Source organism: Bos taurus, chromosome 2 (genome assembly GCF_002263795.3).
Source record: "Bos taurus isolate L1 Dominette 01449 registration number 42190680 breed Hereford chromosome 2, ARS-UCD2.0, whole genome shotgun sequence".
Classification (NCBI taxonomy): domain Eukaryota; kingdom Metazoa; phylum Chordata; class Mammalia; order Artiodactyla; family Bovidae; genus Bos; species Bos taurus.
Genome location: NC_037329.1, coordinates 76,697,554 through 76,717,679, shown reverse-complemented (window position 1 = coordinate 76,717,679; position 20,126 = coordinate 76,697,554). Strand labels below are relative to the sequence as shown.

Sequence of the window (20,126 nt, the reverse complement as noted above, 5' to 3'; positions counted from 1 at the left end):
GCAATAATAGGGTTGGCTGGTGGCTGGGTCATTCATCAGTGAGGCAATGCAACAATAAAGAAACAGTCTGTATAATTACACATCCCTATCTCCCATATTTTTTCCCAAAGCCTATATTCTACACATTATAGAAATGCCAGCTAAATTGCAAAGCTAAATATTACATTTCGTTCTCACATTGAAAATGGAATGTTGAGAATATAAGATGATGGTGTTGCCACATGCTTTATGTTACAAACTTTAGTAATAGCCCTAAAAGTACTAGGACTGGCAATTTCCAGAGTTAAAAACGATCACCATCATTAAGAAGCCCTAGTTCATATGGAATTTCTCGTTCATGTCCCTTTATTTTATGGGATATTTTATGCATCTCTTAGTGGGCTTCCTCCACAAGTGCAGAGAGATCAGCATCCCCATTACCATTCATCCTTGTCAGCGTCACAATTGCAAAAGTGTCGAATGTCCAGGCAGCTCTCATCCAGGCCGCAGTCGCATTGCTGAACTCCAGGAGGGGCGCCTCCCCAGTAGGGTTGCCTTTCATTGGACCGCCCAATCCACCAGGTCAATGGAGTTCCATCTGAAAAACAAGATGCTTCACAAGTCAGAATGGAGCAAGCTTGACATAGCACAGATGGTGTCACAGAAACTGAGATGAAAATGTCTTGAAGAATATATATACATTGAATGTACATGCGTATAAATACATTTCATGAAAGTATTTATATGAGTATTTGTGTATAGATATCTATGTGTATACATACATACATACACACACACACACATATAGAGAGAGATGCAAGGAAAGAGACAAAGAGATAGGAAAAAAGAAAAAAAAAGGAAAGAAAAGGGGGAAGGAAGAACAGAAGAAAAGCAAGCAAGGAAGGAAGAGAGCAAAGGATATACATATATAGTGTGTGTGTATATATACACACACACACATACTTCCCTCCCTCCCTCTCTTCCTTCTTTCCTCTCTTCCCTTCTGTTTTTTCTTCCCCTTTCTTTCTTCCTTTTTTTTTTCTTTTTTCCTATCTCTTTTTCACCTTCCTCTTTCTTGGTCTCACTCGCTCTCTCTCTCTCCCTGTCTCTCTCTATACACACACACACACACACACACACACACACACACACACATAGAGAGAGAGAGATATCCGTACACACATATATATATACACTTTTGTGAAAAGTATCTCTAGAGAAGAATACTGAGTTTTCACAATGTTCAGACTCAGAGTCACAAGCTCAGAGGCTAATCAAATCTGGCAGGCATATCACAATTGAGTACACTGGGCTAGATTTTAGACCAACAAAATTGAATATATAAAAAAATTAATTTTTTTTAAGTTACAAAAGGATAAACAATAGCATGAGGGCCAAAATTAGCCTGAACTTAGTTCTCAGTGGGGAGGGGTACACATGAAAGTTGGGGAGGGAATGTCGGCTCAGAGGACAGGATGGCTCTGTTTTACCCCCCACTGATTTCTGACATGACAAAGACTAGCCCCAAGGTTATCATATCTTTTGAATTTTTTAAAAAGTCATAATATTTCAAGTACAAAGATTTGGACAAAAATATTATGAAAGTCAATACTGCATGGGTCAGTGAAATCCCTTTGTATGTCATATCTAACCCATACAAAGCTAGTATGTAACCTCTAATTTGTGGTTCATGTAATTAATAGAAAACTTTTTTTTGAGTCTTGTCCCTGTCATTTTTTTTCCTTTGCAAAGTTTAGTAATATATGTTGAAGTTATCCTCTATAATTGAAAAATTTAAGCAGATAAAAATATTATCCAGAAGATGATAATACATCCAAAACAACAGATATATATAGGCAGAGATGTAGGTGTTAATACCTTAGGTTGAAAGAGGTTAGGCTTATGTTCTTTTGGGGAATAGCTGATCTGTTTCTGTTTGGCATACAATAGACACTTAATGTGTATTTATCTTTTGAAAATGAAAGAAATGATTATTGAAAGCTATTTTCATGATTTATCATTTTAAACAGAATAATAACATTTATCTGAGAATGATATTAGCTTAGAATATTGCCTTGTCAAGATTTGATTTCATATACAACTCCTGATGTACAGATATATAATTTATAAATTATTCATGTATACAAATAGAAACAACTTTCTCTGAATTGGATTAACTGCAAATATCCTTATGGAAATCACTGAGGCAAATAGGAAGAGAATGACAATCTAGAGCTTCCAAGAAACTGCAAGTAATGAGAAAAAGATAAAATGGGTACTATGAAAACCAAAAGCATCTTAGGGATGCTGAGTTGGGGACAGACTGAAGGACTGTCCTCACCTGAAAAATACTACTCTTCACTCTAAAATGTTTCAATTCCCATAGGTATACTCATGTGGATATATGGCAGAAACCAACACAATATTGTAAAGCAATTATTGTTCAATTAAAAACAAACAAAATAATTCTTGCATTTCTAACCTCATAGAACTGCTCTGAATAAAATTATGTACACAAGAAAAAAAATAATAAAATGTTTCAATTACCTTTATTACCTTTTAAATTAGAATTCCAGTTAGAGATGTCTGTTAACCACTGTCTTCTTTTTAAAGAATAATTCTAAATCCATTTTAATTTGTTCCAATCAGCTGTAAATCACTGGACAGTAGTTCTAATGAACTGCTTTCTTTCTGACCACTAGCTCAGATAAGCCGTATTCAAGTGGGTTTATTTAGAGCAAAAAGCATTTTCAGGCCTGGGGTAAGCTTAAGTGGATCATTCCAGTGTGTGAGTCCAGGTAACGTAGGGGTAAAACATTGTGTGTTTAGACTTTCCTGGTGGTATAGTGGATAAGAATCATCCTGCCAATGCAGGGGACATGAGTTTGATCCCTAGTCCAGGAAGATTTCACATTCTGCAGGGCTACTAAGCCCATGGGCCACAACTACTGAGCCTGCGTGCTGCAACTTCTGAAGCCCGTGTGCCTAGAGCCTGTGCTCCCCAATAAGAGAAACACCCATAATGAGAAACCCATGGACAAAAATGAAGGGTAGCTTCTGCTTGCCGGTACTCCTGTGTACAGCAGTGATGACCCAGAGGAGCCAAAAGTAAAAACAAACCAAAAAAACTTTGTGTGTTTGAATAAGTTTTCCCAAGTTGGCTTTAAGTACAAAAAATGGGAAGAAATCTCTCCACTTCTCTCTCTTGGCACTGTCTAAACCTCTCCTCCATTGTGTAGAATCTTGATCATAGTGAAGTTCGAAGTCATCATGGATTATTTTTATTTGTAAGCTAAACTAAGGTTGCAATCATATTAATAGTGTTATTATCAGCGGTCTTAGTTCTGAACAACCATCTTGTGCGTGCAAGCTGGTGCAAATGTTGCCTTTTAGTAGTTTCATTAGCTCTTATTTGGTACCTTATTCCCCTAGAGGTGCCATTAGCATCCCAAGATTTTGTTTTGCTTGGAATCTATCAGTGCCTGTACCAGTGAAACTTGGGGTCCCCTCCTCATATCTGGAAATCATTATAAAATTTGCAAATTGTTTTGACTGATTGAATACCAATGAGCAAAAATTTAAGGATGGGAAACATAGGAAATAAAGACAAAACACACACACACACAAATTTGAAATCAGGAGCTTAAAATTATGGTTTAATTTTGGCCTTCCCTTGTAGCTCAGTTGGTAAAGAATCTGCCTGCAATGCAGGAGACCTGGGTTCATTCCCTGGGTTGGGAAGATTTCCCCTGGAGAAGGAAATGGCAACCCACTACAGTATTCTTGCCTGGAGAATCCCATGGGCAGAGGAGCCTGGCAGGCTACAGTCCATGCAGTCACAAGAGTCAGACACAATTTAGCAGCTAAACTACCACCAATTATCTTCTTAGATGTCCCATGTTTGTGCTTATTCCCCTGTAGAGTACAAGTTGAAATACAACAAATGGAGAAACTGAGGATTAAAAAGGGTGACTGATTTGCCTTCATTCAAGGCCCTAATTAATGATGTAGTCAGGAAGAGAATTGGCACCCCTTCTCCACATTTTGGGCATTGAAGAGATTGGATTCACAGCATGTGGTATCATGGGGCTCTTGCAAGTGCTAAATATCCCTGCCTCATTGATGTCTTCATCTTGCTACTTGCTTTGGTCCCTGGAACAAGGGTGGAATGGGGTGAGAGGTGGGAGGGAGGTTCAAGATGGAGGGGACATATGTATACCTATGATGGATTCATGCTTATGTATGACAGAAATCAACACAATATTGTAAAGCAATTATCTTCCAATTAGAAATATTTTTTTTAAAACAATGAGGTTATATCAGCTTTGAGTCAGACCTTAAGAAGCATGCATGTTTCCACTGCTCCTGGGAGCGGGGTGTCTCTGACATGGCGGGAGAACATATTTGAGATGATCACAGCCTCTCCAGGGGGACCTCGGGATGTGGCACATGGAACACCTGTCGTGTGTGACACTCAGACCTGTGAGCATCAGTCCTGAGCATTGCATGCCACTGAGTTTGGCAACAGGCAGCATAGCATTATTGTGACAATCGCTGATCAAATACAAATCAAATATCAACGACATTCAAAAATTCTGTTGGATGATGCAGAAGTAAACACAATAATCAACAATGGTCCTCCTTTCAATCGCAATTTGGTTGGCGACATGAATAAAGAGGCACACCAGAGGATGAGGAAAATACAGAGAAACATCAGTTCTGTTATGGCCCAACTAATTTTCTATCTTCTGAAGCATAAATGGAAGCAGTCAGAGCAGACATTTTAGCAGCTGCTCAGGAAGTACCTTTCTTTACTCTCACATGTTCCTTACTTGAACCTAATCTGGGAATTAGTTACTCCTAGTCCGTCCCAACTCAGTTCCAATTATTGGTAGCATAACCCTGACTCTCAGGCCACCTTTGCCCCCTTCAAACATGATGCTTGGATCTTTCTGCAATTTAGAGAGCAGTTTCCCCCAACGGTCATCAGTCTCAGCTCTTGTTTCAATGCTCTCACTCGTGCGTTACTTTGAAGTTCTTCATAGAACTTTGGAGAAACTATTCCCATGGCTGATCACTGGCTGTCACCTGCCACAGCCTCCACCCACAGGTGATGTAAGAATTAAGCTTTATATATGTATATATGTATCTGGGATGGAGGTGGTCTCCTGCGCTTCAGGCAGATTGTTTACCGACTGAGTCACCAGGGAAGCCACTGTATATACACACATATGTAAATAGACATGATTTATAAAACAATATGATTAAATAAAATGATATAAATTATTAGTGTGCACTACATTATATTATATATAATCATTCCATTCAATTATTTCTTAAATCTATGCTGTAAACGTCAAGGGGATATATTCTAATTATATAAAGTTCAATAGACTTTCACTGTCCCAAGGGGGTGCATAACATTTAGGGAAGAATGTTATATACACAATTAAAAGAAATGCAAGTCAAAATGAGTTTAGAGTCAAAATATAGCAATTAATAAAATGGTAGGAAAGTCCACAAGAAGAAACCATAAATTCTGTCCAAGATTCCTGAAAAATGTTTCACAGAAATTGTTTAAGTTCATGAAAATGGAAATGGTAAAATTTGACTGGAGGCTTGGTGTTGTGGGGACTTCAGCAAATGGTACCACCAAAGAAAAAGATATGAACAACAGACACAAGGAAAGGAATCCAATTTTCCCTACAGCATCATTAGGAAGCAACTGTTTGAAATAATGAGATTTCTGTACAAACTAAAGATATGTTATTTCACTGATGATATTTAAAGCATTTTTGAGCTTAAAAATAAGAGGAAGGAGCCACCAAAGTTGTAAGGACAAATAGTTACAGTGATCACACCCAAATGTTTCATTTTATGATCAAAACATCAAAATGCTGATTTAGTAAAAAAGATTCTGAAAACCAAAGTCTTTCACATTATCTTTCTTTCTAAAAAGAATGTAATCTATAAGAAAACATTTAGACAGAAAGAAAAACAACCTCATCCATATCACAAAATAATGTTAGGCATTCATCAAAGTCAATCTTGGTCTTACTGCTTGCTGGTCAGGATCATTAAACCAGAACATATGTCTAATAGTGTGATTAAGAGCTAGTCAGTGACATTAGAAATTAACATTTTTATAATGTTGTTCAACATTCTCTTCTCCCTGCCTATTTAATTGAAGTGAGCCCCTAAAGGAGGGGTGTGCAGAAAAGATTAATGATACCACCTCTCAAAACAAATGATAAAAGTCACTTTGCCGAGGTCATTTCAACCTAAACTGAACAAACCGCTCTATAATGTGCCATAGGGATCCTTCATGTTGAGGCAAAGAGGTAGACAAAATGATTCATTTAAATGATTCTATCTGCATTGTTTTAATTTTGTGGAAGAATATAATGACTCTTGGCATTTTGATAGTATATTTTATTGGAAGAGTTGTAATGAAGAATCCTAGCAAGGTTAAACAACTTGTTCAAAGTCACATAGTCACTGAAGGCAAATCTGGACTCAAGGCTCTGAGTCCCTGAAACCCTCATGTCCTGAACAACTATCTTCCCCAAAACTCACAGACCTTCTGACTTTTTAATGTCCTAAAAACATATGAAGATAATGTGAGTCTTTCAGGGAAAAATGTCAGCTAGTGAAAATGGCAATTGTTATAAATTAATAAGAACTGATAGTACTAAATGAACACTGTATCATGGCAATGTGACCTTTAGTTTGTTACACAATTTCTCTGATAGGACAAACTTGAAAGCAGTAGTTTCTAGAAGTGGGGTGACAAGAATGGTGGGGGATTTCTGTAAACACATCAAACTAATGTGAGAAGAAAGAAACCATCATTGTGTTAAGACCCAAAGACTTGGGGAGAAGTTTAGTATGAGTTAACCAATATTGATCAACATACTAAATAATTAATGAATAGGAAACAAATTTAGAAAATAAGATAACGTCTGCACATGCTCAGAAAGAAAGAATTGCAAGAAAAAAAAATCTGTCTATTAAGACTCACGAAGCTTCCCTTGTGGCTCAGCTGTTAAAGAATCTGCCTGCAGTGAGGGAAACCTGGGTTTGATCCCTGGGTTATATGGGCACAATAAAGGACAGAAATGGTATGCACCTAACAGAAGCAGAAGATATTAAGAAGAGGGGGCAAGAATACACAGAAGAACTATACAAGATAACAATAATGGTGTGATCACTCACCTAGAGCCAGACATCCTGGAATGCGAAACTGGGCTTTAGGAAGCATCACTACAAAAAAAGCTAGTCGAGGTGATGGAATTCCAGTTGAGCCATTTCAAATCCTAAACGATAATGCTGTGAAAGTGCTGAACTCAATATGCCAGCAAATCTGGAAAACTCAGCAGTGGCCACAGGACTGGAAAAGGTCAGTTTTCATTCCAATCCCAAAGAAAGGCAATGCCAAAGAATGTTCAAAATACTGTACAATTGCACACATCTCACATGCTAGCAAAGTAATGCTCAAAGTTCTCCAAGTCAGGCTTCAACAGTACATGAACCGTGAACTTCTGGATGTTCAAGCTGGATTTAGAAAAGGCAGAGGAACCAGAGATCAAATTGCCAACATCTGTTGGATCATCAAAAAAGCAAGAGAGTTCCAGAAAAACATCTATTTCTGCTTTATTGACTATGCTAAAGCCTTTGATTCTGTGGATCACAACAAACTGTGGAACATTCTTAAAGACATGGGAACACCAGACCACCTTACTTGCCTCCTGAGAAATCTGTATGCACGTCAAGAAGCAACAGTTAGAACTGGACATGGAACAAGACTGGTTCCAAATTGGGAAAGGAGTACATCAAGGCTGTATATTGTCACCCTGCTTATTTAACTTATATGCAGAGTACATCATGTGAAATGCCAGGCTGGAGGAAGCACAAGTTGGTATCAAGATTGCCAGGAGAAATATCAGTAACCTCAGATATGCAGATGACATCACCCTCATGGCAGAAAGTAAAGAAGAACTAAAGAGCCTCTTGATGAAAGTGAAAGAGGAGAGTGAAAATGTTGGCTTAAAACTCAACATTCAGTAAACTAAGATTATGGCATCTGGACCCATCACTTCATGTCAAATAGATGGGGAAAAAATGAAAACAATGAGAAGCTTTATTTTCTTGGGCTCCAAAATCAGTGCAAATGATGATTGCAGCCATGAAACTAAAAGATGCTTGCTCCTTGGAAGAAAAGCTATGACCAACCTAGATAACATATTAAAAAACAGAGACATTACTTTGCCAACAAAGGTCTGTCTAGTCAAAGCTATAGATTTTCCAGTAGTCATATATGGATGTAAGAGTTGCACTATAAAGAAAGCTGAGTGCCAAAGAATTGATGCTTTTGAACTGTGGTGATGGAGAAGAAGCTTGAGAGTCCTTTGGACTGCAAAGAGATCGAACCAGTCAATCCTAAAGGAAATCAGTCCTGAATATTCATTGGAAGGACTGATGCTGAAGCTGAAACTCCAATACTTTGGCTACCTGATGCCAAGAGCCACTCATTGGAAAAGACCCTGATGCTGGGAAAGATTGAAGACAGGAGAAGAAGGGCAGAGGATGTAATGGTTGGATGGCATAACTGACTTAATGGACATGAGTTTGAGTAAGCTCTGGGAGTTGGTGATAGATAGGGAAGCCTGGCATGTTGCAGTCCATGGCGTCACAAAAAGTCAGACATGACTGAACTGAACTGAATTGAAGGCTCATGTGTCTATTTTTTATTAATAGTCCTCATTTTTAAGAAATCCAGCACCAATTGAGCATTTAACTATTCCAGGAAGTTATATTCACTTCCTATATCCTACTTCAATCAACATTATCTAATTTTGCAGATGAGGAAACAGAGCTATTAGACAGATGTTGTATTACTTGTCCAAGGTCACAAAGGAGTCAGTGGCAGACCTTTCCCAAAGCCACAGTGTTCTCTTGTAGGTGATTACAATATGCTCTTGTTCCATGTCATAAAAGGTATTCTTATAGCATGAAACAGGGTCTTCAACAGTCTGCATCAGATAATTTGTCTCTCTGATTAAAATCTTTCAGGTTTGCTGTCTCTACCCAAATCCAGCTTCTCATGGGTTTTTACAGTGGCTGATCATATTCTGTCATGTTCTGAAATTTGATCCTGAAATTAAATCTCACCCTTTCCCAGTTGACCTTATTTACATTACTGAAAAGTCACTCCACTATTTTTTCAGGTGTACTTATGACCGCCTGAAATCATACTTTTGTTTGTTTGTTGTTCATTTGTTTAACACGGTCCTCATATGTCATTAGAATTGTGGCAAGAGCTTTTAAATCTTGTCCACTACTATATCTTCAGCATGTAGAATGTTCCTGATTTGTGCAAAGAATTAAATATTTGGTGAATCAAAAAATAACTAAATGCTATTAATAAAAAAGAAAAGAAACATCAGTATAGAAGGATTTCACACAAATCCTATAATTTTTTTTTTCAGAAACACATATAATTATGCTGCACTTAGTCTTTATAGAAATATATGCATCTTTGGCATTTTATGCCATCATTGAAGACATCAAGCATTTTGTGTCATTTTAGTGATAGACCCAGAGCATGACACCTATCATGCCTATAAATGTGCCATAGAAAGAGACCACAGAATATAAAAGTGTCCATGTACCAATTCATTTGTGTATTTAACCAAATGACATAAAGTGTCTGGACAAAACACTTGTCTGGTTAGAGTATAAAAATACAGAACAAATATAAACCCTGCCATTAGGATCCTCATAATGTAGTAGATGAGGAAAAAAGTTAAAAATCACTTTTAATACAAGTTAGAATAAAATAAATTTGAAGTAGAATTTTAAGCAACATGTGAAAAGTCAGGAGAAAAAAAGGCTCATGTTTAGTGAAGAGGACAGTTGTGGAGAAAACTCCAAATTCATCCCTATATTGAAAACACTTGCCATTTCTGTTTTCCAACCAGCAAAATAAAGTTGGTTTTCCATATCATTAGCCTTCAGAAGCAGGTTCACACTGTTTGTCATTTAGCTCTCCTAACAGCTCTGTGAAGTTTTTCGTTTTTATTTTACAGAAAAATTGAAGCTAATAAAGGATTAGTACATTTTTCAAGATCACACAGATAGGAAGATGAATTTAGATCTTGTGGGTCAAACTCCAATCCTGTTTTTATTGTATGTTATAAAACCTAATCCTATGATAGACTGAAATAAAAACACATCATAAATCTTCACAGAAATTGTTCTTAAATTGAGATTATGAGTATGCATCAAATAATTATTGGTAAAACTACAGGGTATTATTGCATATGTATTCCCACTATCTTAGGACTATTTCAAACTGCATTGTTTTCCTATTTATTATTTATCTAACAATCAAACAAAAGTGCCTGCAAACACAGGCGTTCTAATGATTAACATTGTTTCCAAGACTGATTTACCCAAACTCCTATAATTTTGCTTAATAACTACCTAAGGAAGTGACAGGCCAATCTTATAACCAGGAACCTACTGAGATTTCTCTCTAGAAATCCTAGTTTCTCAAAATGTAGTTGCTGTCTGACTTTAATCAAAATAATCTGGTGTGCTTCTAAGATTATAGGTTCACTGCAGCTTTTCCCAGACACTTAGGGAGTGAAGTCCCCAGTTCTCTGTTTCTATCATACTCATAAAGTGATGCTAAACTACTCCACACTAAAATTTTAGAATCACTAGTTAGAAGGTTCATATTCAAACTGCTACAATAATCCTTTTATTTTTGAAAAAAAATTGTATTTAATGACATACAGATTGTTAGTACTAGTAAGCTTAGCCTCAGATTTATTTCCATTACAAAAACACACACAGTAGGTTGTATTTGTTCCAGCTAACAAAAGATATCATGATAGGAGAAAATGAATAAAATATATAACAGAAATTAAGCTTAACTTGTAACTGAGAAAAAGGTCACAGAAATTTTTATGAACTAATCCTTATATTTTGTCTTTGTCTAATAGAAAAATGGTTAGTGTGCATGTGATGCTGCTAATCATCTCTTGAATCCCCTAGAAGCTTCCTCAGAGAATCATCTCCAGTTTCTCTAGCCCCTCAGAGAAGTATCTCCCACAGTTATCCATCCTTCTCTAGCCCTCATCTCCATCCCATTCAGTTCCTTTTATTTAGCAAGTTCTGTTTCATACTTTGGAAAGATGAGGGAGGGTCAGTTCAAATTCTCTTAATTTTCTTCTACTCTGTCTCACAAAGAAAAAAAAAAAAAATGGCCCTTTCCACTTCCTATGTCAAATGTCTCCCATGCTCACTTTGCATCTGCTTTGATGAGAAGATGATGAAACTAGTCCTCTCTCTATTGTATTCTTTTATATGTCTACTCATTGATCTTTCCACTCATCCATCCCCTTAACTGTTTTCACCAGAATCCTTCCCACTCACAACTCTTTGATGGGCCTGACGCTTGGAGATATGAAACATTTTTCTTTGTCTTTCTTCATAGATATTTCATCTATTACTTATACATGAATGTCTAAAAAGTTTAGATTTCCCAGACCTCCATTCTTTTCTGGGTTGTTTGGTGGACACAACAGTTCTATCAGTATGTTCCAATATTTCTTACAAAGCATGAAGAGTATTTATTACTTGTTATCCTATGTGTATATATGTAAAATATGCACATAGAAGTATTCACATATTCATATTCCCCAATAGCTCCTGATATTTTATGAAATAAGGCACTCAATAAATCAATAATTGTGTGTTAAATAAAGTGAGAAAGAAGTAAATGTTGTGTTGCTGATCAAAATGCCATTGCGATCAGTGATGTTGATAAACCACCTCTAAATCTTTGTTACTGTTTAACAAGGCAACAACTAACCCACTGAGGTTTATAGCATGAATGTTTCAACTATATTATAAACTCTTCCTGAGGATGACATATTTTGTGGGACTTCTTGTGAGAAAAACTTGTAACAGAGGGAGAGAATGCTGATGATGTAAGGCACTTTATCATTTTCTATTGTTTAATCAACTAAAACAAATTCCATGTAAACTGCAGAAAGTTAGAAATAGACAAAGATAAGAAGATTAAAGAAAATGAAAGACCTAACCTGAACCTTTTATGTAAATGTCTACATGAGCAAGTTTTTCAAATTATAATAAGTCAGCAAATTCATCAAAGAGAACATGAAGGAGACAAAGTGAGCTTGCTTTGCACAGTGCTAATGAACCAACAACAAACCCCTATTCATTTATTTCTGTACATAACTGATGGTTGTAAGTCTCATATTCATTAGAGGCCTAAACAAGACACAGACAGAAAGTTGATGGAGCTCACAGATCACACCCATTAGGAAGGGTTGGAAACAGTGCAAGGCATCAGCATAAGAAGAGTGGGCACAGAGCAGCTCTTGTAATGAATAAAATATGAAGAACTTGGCAATTACACAGACCAGAGAGAAGTGGCCAGAGGATCATCAGCATAATGATAGCAATAAAAACAGGATTTCATGCTTGTATCTCCTATTTCACATCCCCAAATCTGAATAATATTTATTAACCACTCTCCTGTTTATGGTTTTCTGCAGAGTACATAACAAAAAATAAAGCAAGGCTATGAGTTTCCTGCCTTCAAGATTTTTTTTTTTCTGTTTCATGAGTGCCCACAAAGGTCATTTAATTATTCTGAAAGATATTCTACAATAGGAAAATATATGAAAGTGGTAATTTTGGTTTGTGAGTAGGAATGTGCCATTTAAGAATGCTTTGTATTTTAAACATTAGATAAAATGACCAGTTGAAAACATCGATTAACCATTTTGTCCATACATTTCTAAATAAGAAGTGAAAAAAAATTAGCTAGTGGCACCCCACTCCAGTACTCTTGCCTGGAAAATCCCATGGGCGGAGGAGCCTGGTAGGCTGCAATCCATGGGGTCGCTAAGAGTAAGACACGACTGAGCGACTTCACTTTCACTTTTCACTTTCATGCATTGGAGAAGGAAAAGGCAACCCACTCCAGTGTTCTTGCCTGGAGACTCCCAGGGACGGGGGAGCCTGGTGGGCTGCCATCTATGGGGTCGCACAGAGTCGGACATGACTGAAGCGACTTACAGCAGCAGCAGCAGCAGCAGTGTTTACTTAGGACTTACAATGTACCAGTTGCTATGTCTCCTCAGCATAAAAGGTGGAAAGCAACCAATGATATTGCAAGAAGTTGACAGTAATCTACCTAAGGGCAGGGATAATAATTAGTAATCATTATTTATCCACCAAGTACTAGACATTAAGCAATTCTTTAAGTAACAATTGAATATATGTATATTACACATATATATTATATTATACATTTTTTTGATTTCCCAGAGTGCTCATTGGTAAAGAATTTACCTACCAATGCAAGAGATGCAGGAAGATCCCCTGGAGTAAAAAATGGCAACCCGCTCCAGCATTCTTGCCTGGAAAATTCCATAGACAGAGGAGCCTGGTGGACTATAGTCCAGGGGATCACAAAGAATCAGACATGGCTGAGAGAATTGAGCACACCCATAATTCTACATTTATGTTTGTAGATATATATGTCTATACACACACATAGTATTTAGTGAACTATCCTATTTAAAATATATTGCAGTATAAACACTCTTAAAGGTAATTCCAATATTATTAATTACCCCAAAGATTAATTATTTTACCTAAGATTTGAGACAGGAGCATTATCAAGAAATGTGTTGCTGTATTGCTCCCAGCCAAGCACATATTTCATCAGCTAACATGATGCAGGGCTTCCTCTTCAAGAGTCACTTTGTTGCAATCAGGAGGAAAAGCTAAGTGATTGGAATAAAATGTGATACACTACATCTAGACACAACTCCGGTGCTGGCAGACCTCCTCCTTGTCTCCTATCAGGATGCACCATTAATGGAGGTGACTTCTAGGATCTCAGTCAATAGGAACAAGTCAATTAAGGGCCCTTTCAGTTGACAGCTAATGCACTGTTGGCTGCTCTTTGAAGTCTAGAATCAAATTAAAGAAATGAGTATATTACTGAGGGGGAAGTAAATACTTCCAAGGGTTAGCAGGTTTCTAGGAGCGATTAAAGTAAGACCTAAGACCCAGGCCTCGTTTTTGGTTATATGGAATATATTACAAAATAGAGGATATTATCATATCCAAAGTATCTCTAACGATTCTGGAATTGTGAATAACAACTATTTCAATCGCTATGTATAATAAGTCATGTCATTGTTTTATGTACCACAAAAACTGGAAATCTACTACCAGTTCAACTAAGTGAGTGAAGTGAGTGAGTGAAAGTCATTCAGTCATGTCTGACTCTTTGTGACCCCATGGACTATACAGTCCATGGAATGCTCCAGGCCAGAAATGGAGTGGGTAGCCTTTCCCTTTTCTAGGGGATATTCTCAACCCAGGAATCAAACCCAGGTCTCCCACATCACAGGCAGATTCTTTACCAGCTGAGCCACAAGGGAATCCCAAGAATACTGGAGTGGGTAGCCTATCCCTTCTCCAGCGGATCTTTCCGACCCAGGAATCAAACCAGGGTCTCCTGCATTGCAGATGGATTCTTTACCAGCTGAGCTATCAGGGAAGCCCAGTTCAACTAAAATACACCATTAATTATAAGATTTACTCCAATTCCAGAGATACTAAAAATGTACAGTGAATGCTGGCTTTGATATAGTCAAGCCTCCCATGACTCATTTCATCTGCAATTAATCCTCCTTTTTATTTAGTCAAGAAAATTACCTAGTATTTATTTATGCTTGTTGTACATATAAGAAAGATAAATAATGTCTCCAGCAAGAAACAATGACAGAAAATCCATCAGGATTCTAACAGATTTCTTATGAACAATAACTACTGTTTACCTTAAATTATACATGTAATACCAATATTTTGTAAAAATATCTGAACACTAGTTATCAAATAAGAAAAGCATAATACATGTGGTGATTTCAAAAGAGGGTCTGAAAAGTCTCCAACACTCCCCTTCCTTTAAATAAGGGTGGGCTTGTGCCTACTAAAACTAAGAAAGCAGGACAAAAGTGACATCAAGTGACTTGGCAGACAAGGTCTCCAAAAGCCCTGTCCAGTAGGTGCTGGACTATGATTTCATGAGAGACCCTTGCTGATTACATCCTAAAATACCCTTATCCTGCCTGCATACCAAATAAGTGAGGAGCCCATGCACTAGTCTGAGAATGTCTTTTTGATGGATAAAAGAAAAATAGCCGTTAGAAACAGGATTATCATTTGGTTTAGTTGAAAAATTAGATTATAAAGAACTATTCAACTATCTTTTGGGGGAGTTACTAGACTCCCCAGATTTAATTCAGAAGATTCAAAAGGACTTACAATGATCTTAAAGTTTTTAATTTAATATTTCTATGCCTCATATTTTACTAAAAATGTCACTTCTTCCGTGAAGCTTTCTTCAATTAGCTATAGATAGCTCCTACTCCTTTAGAAGTTTTGTGATAACAAACAAGTATCTGTAATAAAATTCTGTATTCTAAAGATAATTTTAAGTATCTTTGGAGAAGAAGTAATATTATTTATCTCTCTTCATTTCTCTGATTTCAGATGGTTTTCAAAAAGAACATGATCAATTAATTTATAATAAAATATAGATTAGAATTATCTTCTTAGGACAGAAAATGAAATGATAGAAATAAATTATCTTAAATTCTACTCAATATTTTGCAATGACCTATATAGAAAAAGAATCCAAAAAAGTGGAGATATAATATATATATCTTCTTTACTTTGCTGTACATCTGAAATTAACACAACATTGTAAATCAAAACTCTATTCCGATAAAGTTGTTTTTTTTTAAAGGAAAACAAATTCTATTTTGGCAGTAAAAGTACCAAAAAGAAAGATACCATCAGTTCTACATATCTTACAAAAAGAATTCCAATCTTCAAGTGAGATATAAGTATTTTTGAACATTGAGTTTTGAATTAATTTTCCATATGAGATTCTTTATGGGAGAACACAAATGAATCTACAGGAAAATGCACTCAATAGCACACCTACCAAAAAGGCAATACATTAAATTTCACATGGAGCAATTTCTTGAAGGTCCTGTGTAAAAAGCTAAGGAACTAATGTTGACAAATCAAGGTATTACCATCAAGGATGAGCCCTAAAATGACTGGCTTGATGGAAAAGACTGAAATTAAGGAATGAGTGGATGTCATGGCTTTCCTCCAGCCCTCTCATTCCCTAATACTCCTTTTTTTTAGCTGGTCTTTGGGTGATTGCTTGAGAGAAGATTCTTTGAGGATACACTCTTTAATAAGGGCTTGTGGTGTGTGGTGTGGCTTTGAATTCGGCCTGGATGTTTTAGAGAAGAGCTGTGCTGTGCTAGGTCGCTTTAATAGTGTCTGACTTTTTGCAACCCTATGGACAGTAGCCCACCAGGCTCCCCTGTCCATGGGATTCTCCAGGCAAGAATACTGGAGTGGGATGACATTTCCTACTCCAGGGGATCTTCCTGGCCCAGGGACTGAACCCATGTCACTTAAGTTTCCTGTGTTGGCAAGGCAGGTTCTTTACCTCTAGTGCCACCTGGGAATCCCTGGGTGTCTCAGATGGTAAGGAGTCAGCCTGCAATGCAGGTAACCTGGGTTCAGTCCATGGGTCAGGAAGATTACCTGGAGAAGGGAATGGCAACCCACTCCAGTATTCTTGCCTGGAAAATACCATGGATGGAGGAGTCTGTCTGACTATAGTTCATGGGGTCACAAAGGGTCAGACACGACTTAGCAGCTAACAGTTTCACTTTACAGGAGAGTTGAGATAATAATTCCACATCTATCCTATATAGCCAAATGGAGGAGAGAAAGGAGAAAAGGAATAAGTTGGACTTTTCAGCTCTATTTTCACTCTGCTTTCCCACATACTTTACCATTCAGATGATTTGAGCATAGCAGGCGCTCAGAAAATATTAATTGATGGTGATATGTAATTGTTGTTAGCTCTTTACAACTGGTGTAGGATGGATTGTGTCCTCCTGAAGTCCTGTTGAAGTGCCAAATCTGAATACCTCAGGATGTCTTCATATTTGCAGACATGGTCTTTCAAGAGGTAATGAATGGCTCAGACAGTAAAGCATCTGCCTGCAATGTGGGAGACCCGGGTTTGATTCCTGGGTCGGGAAGATCCCCTGGAGAAGGAAATGGCAATCCTCTCCAGCACTCATGCCTGGAAAATCCCATGGATGGAGGAGCCTGATAGGCTATAGTCCATGGGGTCGCAAAGAGTCTGACACAACTGAGCAACTTCACTTATGAGGCTTTTAGGGTAGGAGCCTAATCCAATGTGGTTAGTGTCCTTATAAGTTCTCTTCATTTAAAGAGACACAGGGGATGTGTATCCACAGATGGAAGACCACATGGGGACACAGCAAGAAGGTGAACACCTACATGCCAAGAGGGATGAAAAACTATCCAATCCTATATCTCCACCTTGGACATCTAGTCTTGAGAGCTGTGAGAGAGTAAACTTCGGTTTTTAAACCACTCAATCTGCAGTATTTTGGCAGAGCAGCCCAAGCAAACACAACCAGTACCATTTAGGATCCTCACTGAATTTTGAGAGTTTTGGATTCTAAAATCCCTAACACACTGAAGAAAAGCTATAATGACCCTGAATGACCAAAGGGGATAGTGGTATTCATGAAAGGAAATAGGGCAAGACAAATTCAATTTGTCAGCTTGTTTTCTAAAAACTGCTTACTTTGATGTCTTCCGTGATTTTTGCTGTGGTTTTGATTTAGTTTGGTTGTCCGTTTCTTGCACCTTTCATTTGAGTCTTACATATAAACCAAGTGGACATAGGTCCTTCTGGCAATTCTGACTACTGAGATTTTCCCTCCACCCAGGGTGAACAGAAAATTAGGCAGAGCAACAATGAATGTTGAAAGATACTTTTTTTTCTTCTACCAGTTGAACGGGATCTGCCATCTTCACACATGGGGAAATATGTTGACTTTGGAAGAACACGGAAATGGAAGCAGACAACTGTTCCACAGAGGATGGAACAGCATTATTTTTGTTGGTAGTGGAAAAAAAAAAAACAATTTTTGCCACCTTAAAATATATCAAAGAAGAAAAGAAAATAAGAGTTTAGAAATTAAATTCTCAATATTATCTGGTAAAATATAAACTTATAACTTGCTTTCCAAGAAGTTTAGCATTCTATTGTCATACCTAAAAGAATATAGACACACTCTTTGCGACCCATGGACTGTAGCCCACCAGGCTCCTCTGTCCATGGCATTCTCCAGGCAAGAATACTGGAGTGAGTAGTCATTCCCTTCTCCAAGGATCTTCCCAAGCCAGGCATCAAAACTGATTCTCATGCATAACAGGCAGATTCTTTACCCTCTGAGCCACAAGGAAGCCCCACAAAAAATGATATATTGTGTCATTTTGGGGGAAAATACAATGAATATATTTTGCTATAGCAAATTGATTTAAAGTTCTCATTTTAATTTCTGAATGTTATTGTGGTTCGTATTTTCAAATTTGCTAGCAAGACTTGTTCAGGGAAAATGAACTTGCCTCTTTGCTCTACCTTTTCTCTATGTCCCTTTGCTCTATGTCTCTACAAAAAATAGCTCTAATTGGAGTAGGGTCCCCTAAAAGTTTAAAATACATTAAAAAAATCTATCTTCTGGGTCACTTAAAAATTGGAGACTGGAAAAAAGAAGTTGTTCTCTAAAATACCATCAGCTGCTAGGTTATTCCTCGTGTCATCAATTACACTGTAAACTCATTGGAGCAGGATTGGGAGAAACAAACCCATGTGATTCCAGCTTCCAGGAGAAATGAGAACACATGTTTTCAGAAAATATTCAAAGAAGGAAACCGTTAGGGATTTCAACAGCTTGACTGACAATATTTAGCACTGAGTTAAAATACTTTCACACCTCACTAAAATGCTTCAAATACACACTCTGAACACAATTCATCAGTTAGTCAACATAAGACATCTTAGGAAGTGCAAAGGCCGTGCTCTCAGATGGAGTGCAAGCCCAGTTTTGGGGACTGGCCTTGAATATAGTGTCAACATGAGAATGAGTTCACTCTGGCACAGAGGCAGCACTAAATTCACATATAATCTGAATCCAGCTTTGAATTAATGGTCTCACTACCGTCCTCATCTACATGGGCCATCTGTGTATCTGCAATTCTTCATTCATCCCTGAAAAAAATCTCACTTGTCCAAGAGATCACCTTTTTTTCTTTATCCATGAGTTCTTCTCAAAGAAATCATCTGTTTCAAACAACGAAAACTACAAGCAGTCTCCCAGCAAAATTTTGACCTCTGGATTTTTGCTTCCATGACCAACCTCATTTTTTCCTTTGAAAATCTCAGCTGTAAGCTCTTGGCAGGAACAAACTTTCTAGAGGAACAATGGCAGTATTTTCTAAAGCTTTACAACTCTAAAGATCTTTTTTAAAAAGTTCATTTTATTGAAGTATAGTCGATTTACAATGTTGTGCTAGTTTCTGCTATACAGCAAAGTGACTCAGTTTTATACACACACACAGTTCTCTGTGTTATATATACAGTGGAGCCTTATTGTTTATTCAATTAAGATCTTTTTAAATAACTCTTGAAAAAAAGTATTCATCATAGTATTATTCAGAGGGGAAAAAACGAGATATAATCTAAATTACCTCAATAAAGGAATGATTAAAAAAATATCACACAATCACACAAGGAACCGTTACAGAGCCATGGAAAATCACCTTAGGCAAAAGGTTTTCCAATGAACATTGGGAAGCATATATCTTTTCAAGTTATGGTTTTCTTGAGTAGATGACCAGGAATAAGATTACAGAATATTACTCAGCAAAAGAAAAGAAAAGAAAAGATGACATCTGCAGCAACATGAATAGACCTAAAGAGTGTCATACTAAGTTGAAGTCAGAGAAGAACAAATATCATATGATATTGCTTATATGTGGTATCTAAAAAAAAATGGTACAAATGAATTTATTTATAAAACAGAAATAGAATACAGATGTAAAAAACAATTTTATGGTTGCCAGAAGGGGTAGGAGGGGATAGGTAAATTGGAAAATTGGAACTGAAACATACATGC

General features: G+C 37.1%; 1 protein-coding gene across 1 annotated transcript in view; it reads right to left on the bottom strand.

Moving 5' to 3' along the window:
* Window positions 1-20,126, bottom strand: part of CNTNAP5 (contactin associated protein family member 5) — a 1,040,042-nt gene that overhangs the window by 210,659 nt on the left and 809,257 nt on the right. Inside the window, exon 14 of the mRNA XM_024981085.2 lies at window positions 421-577. Coding sequence (XP_024836853.1) covers window positions 421-577 — 157 coding nt within the window. The remainder of the gene's footprint in view (window positions 1-420; window positions 578-20,126) is intronic.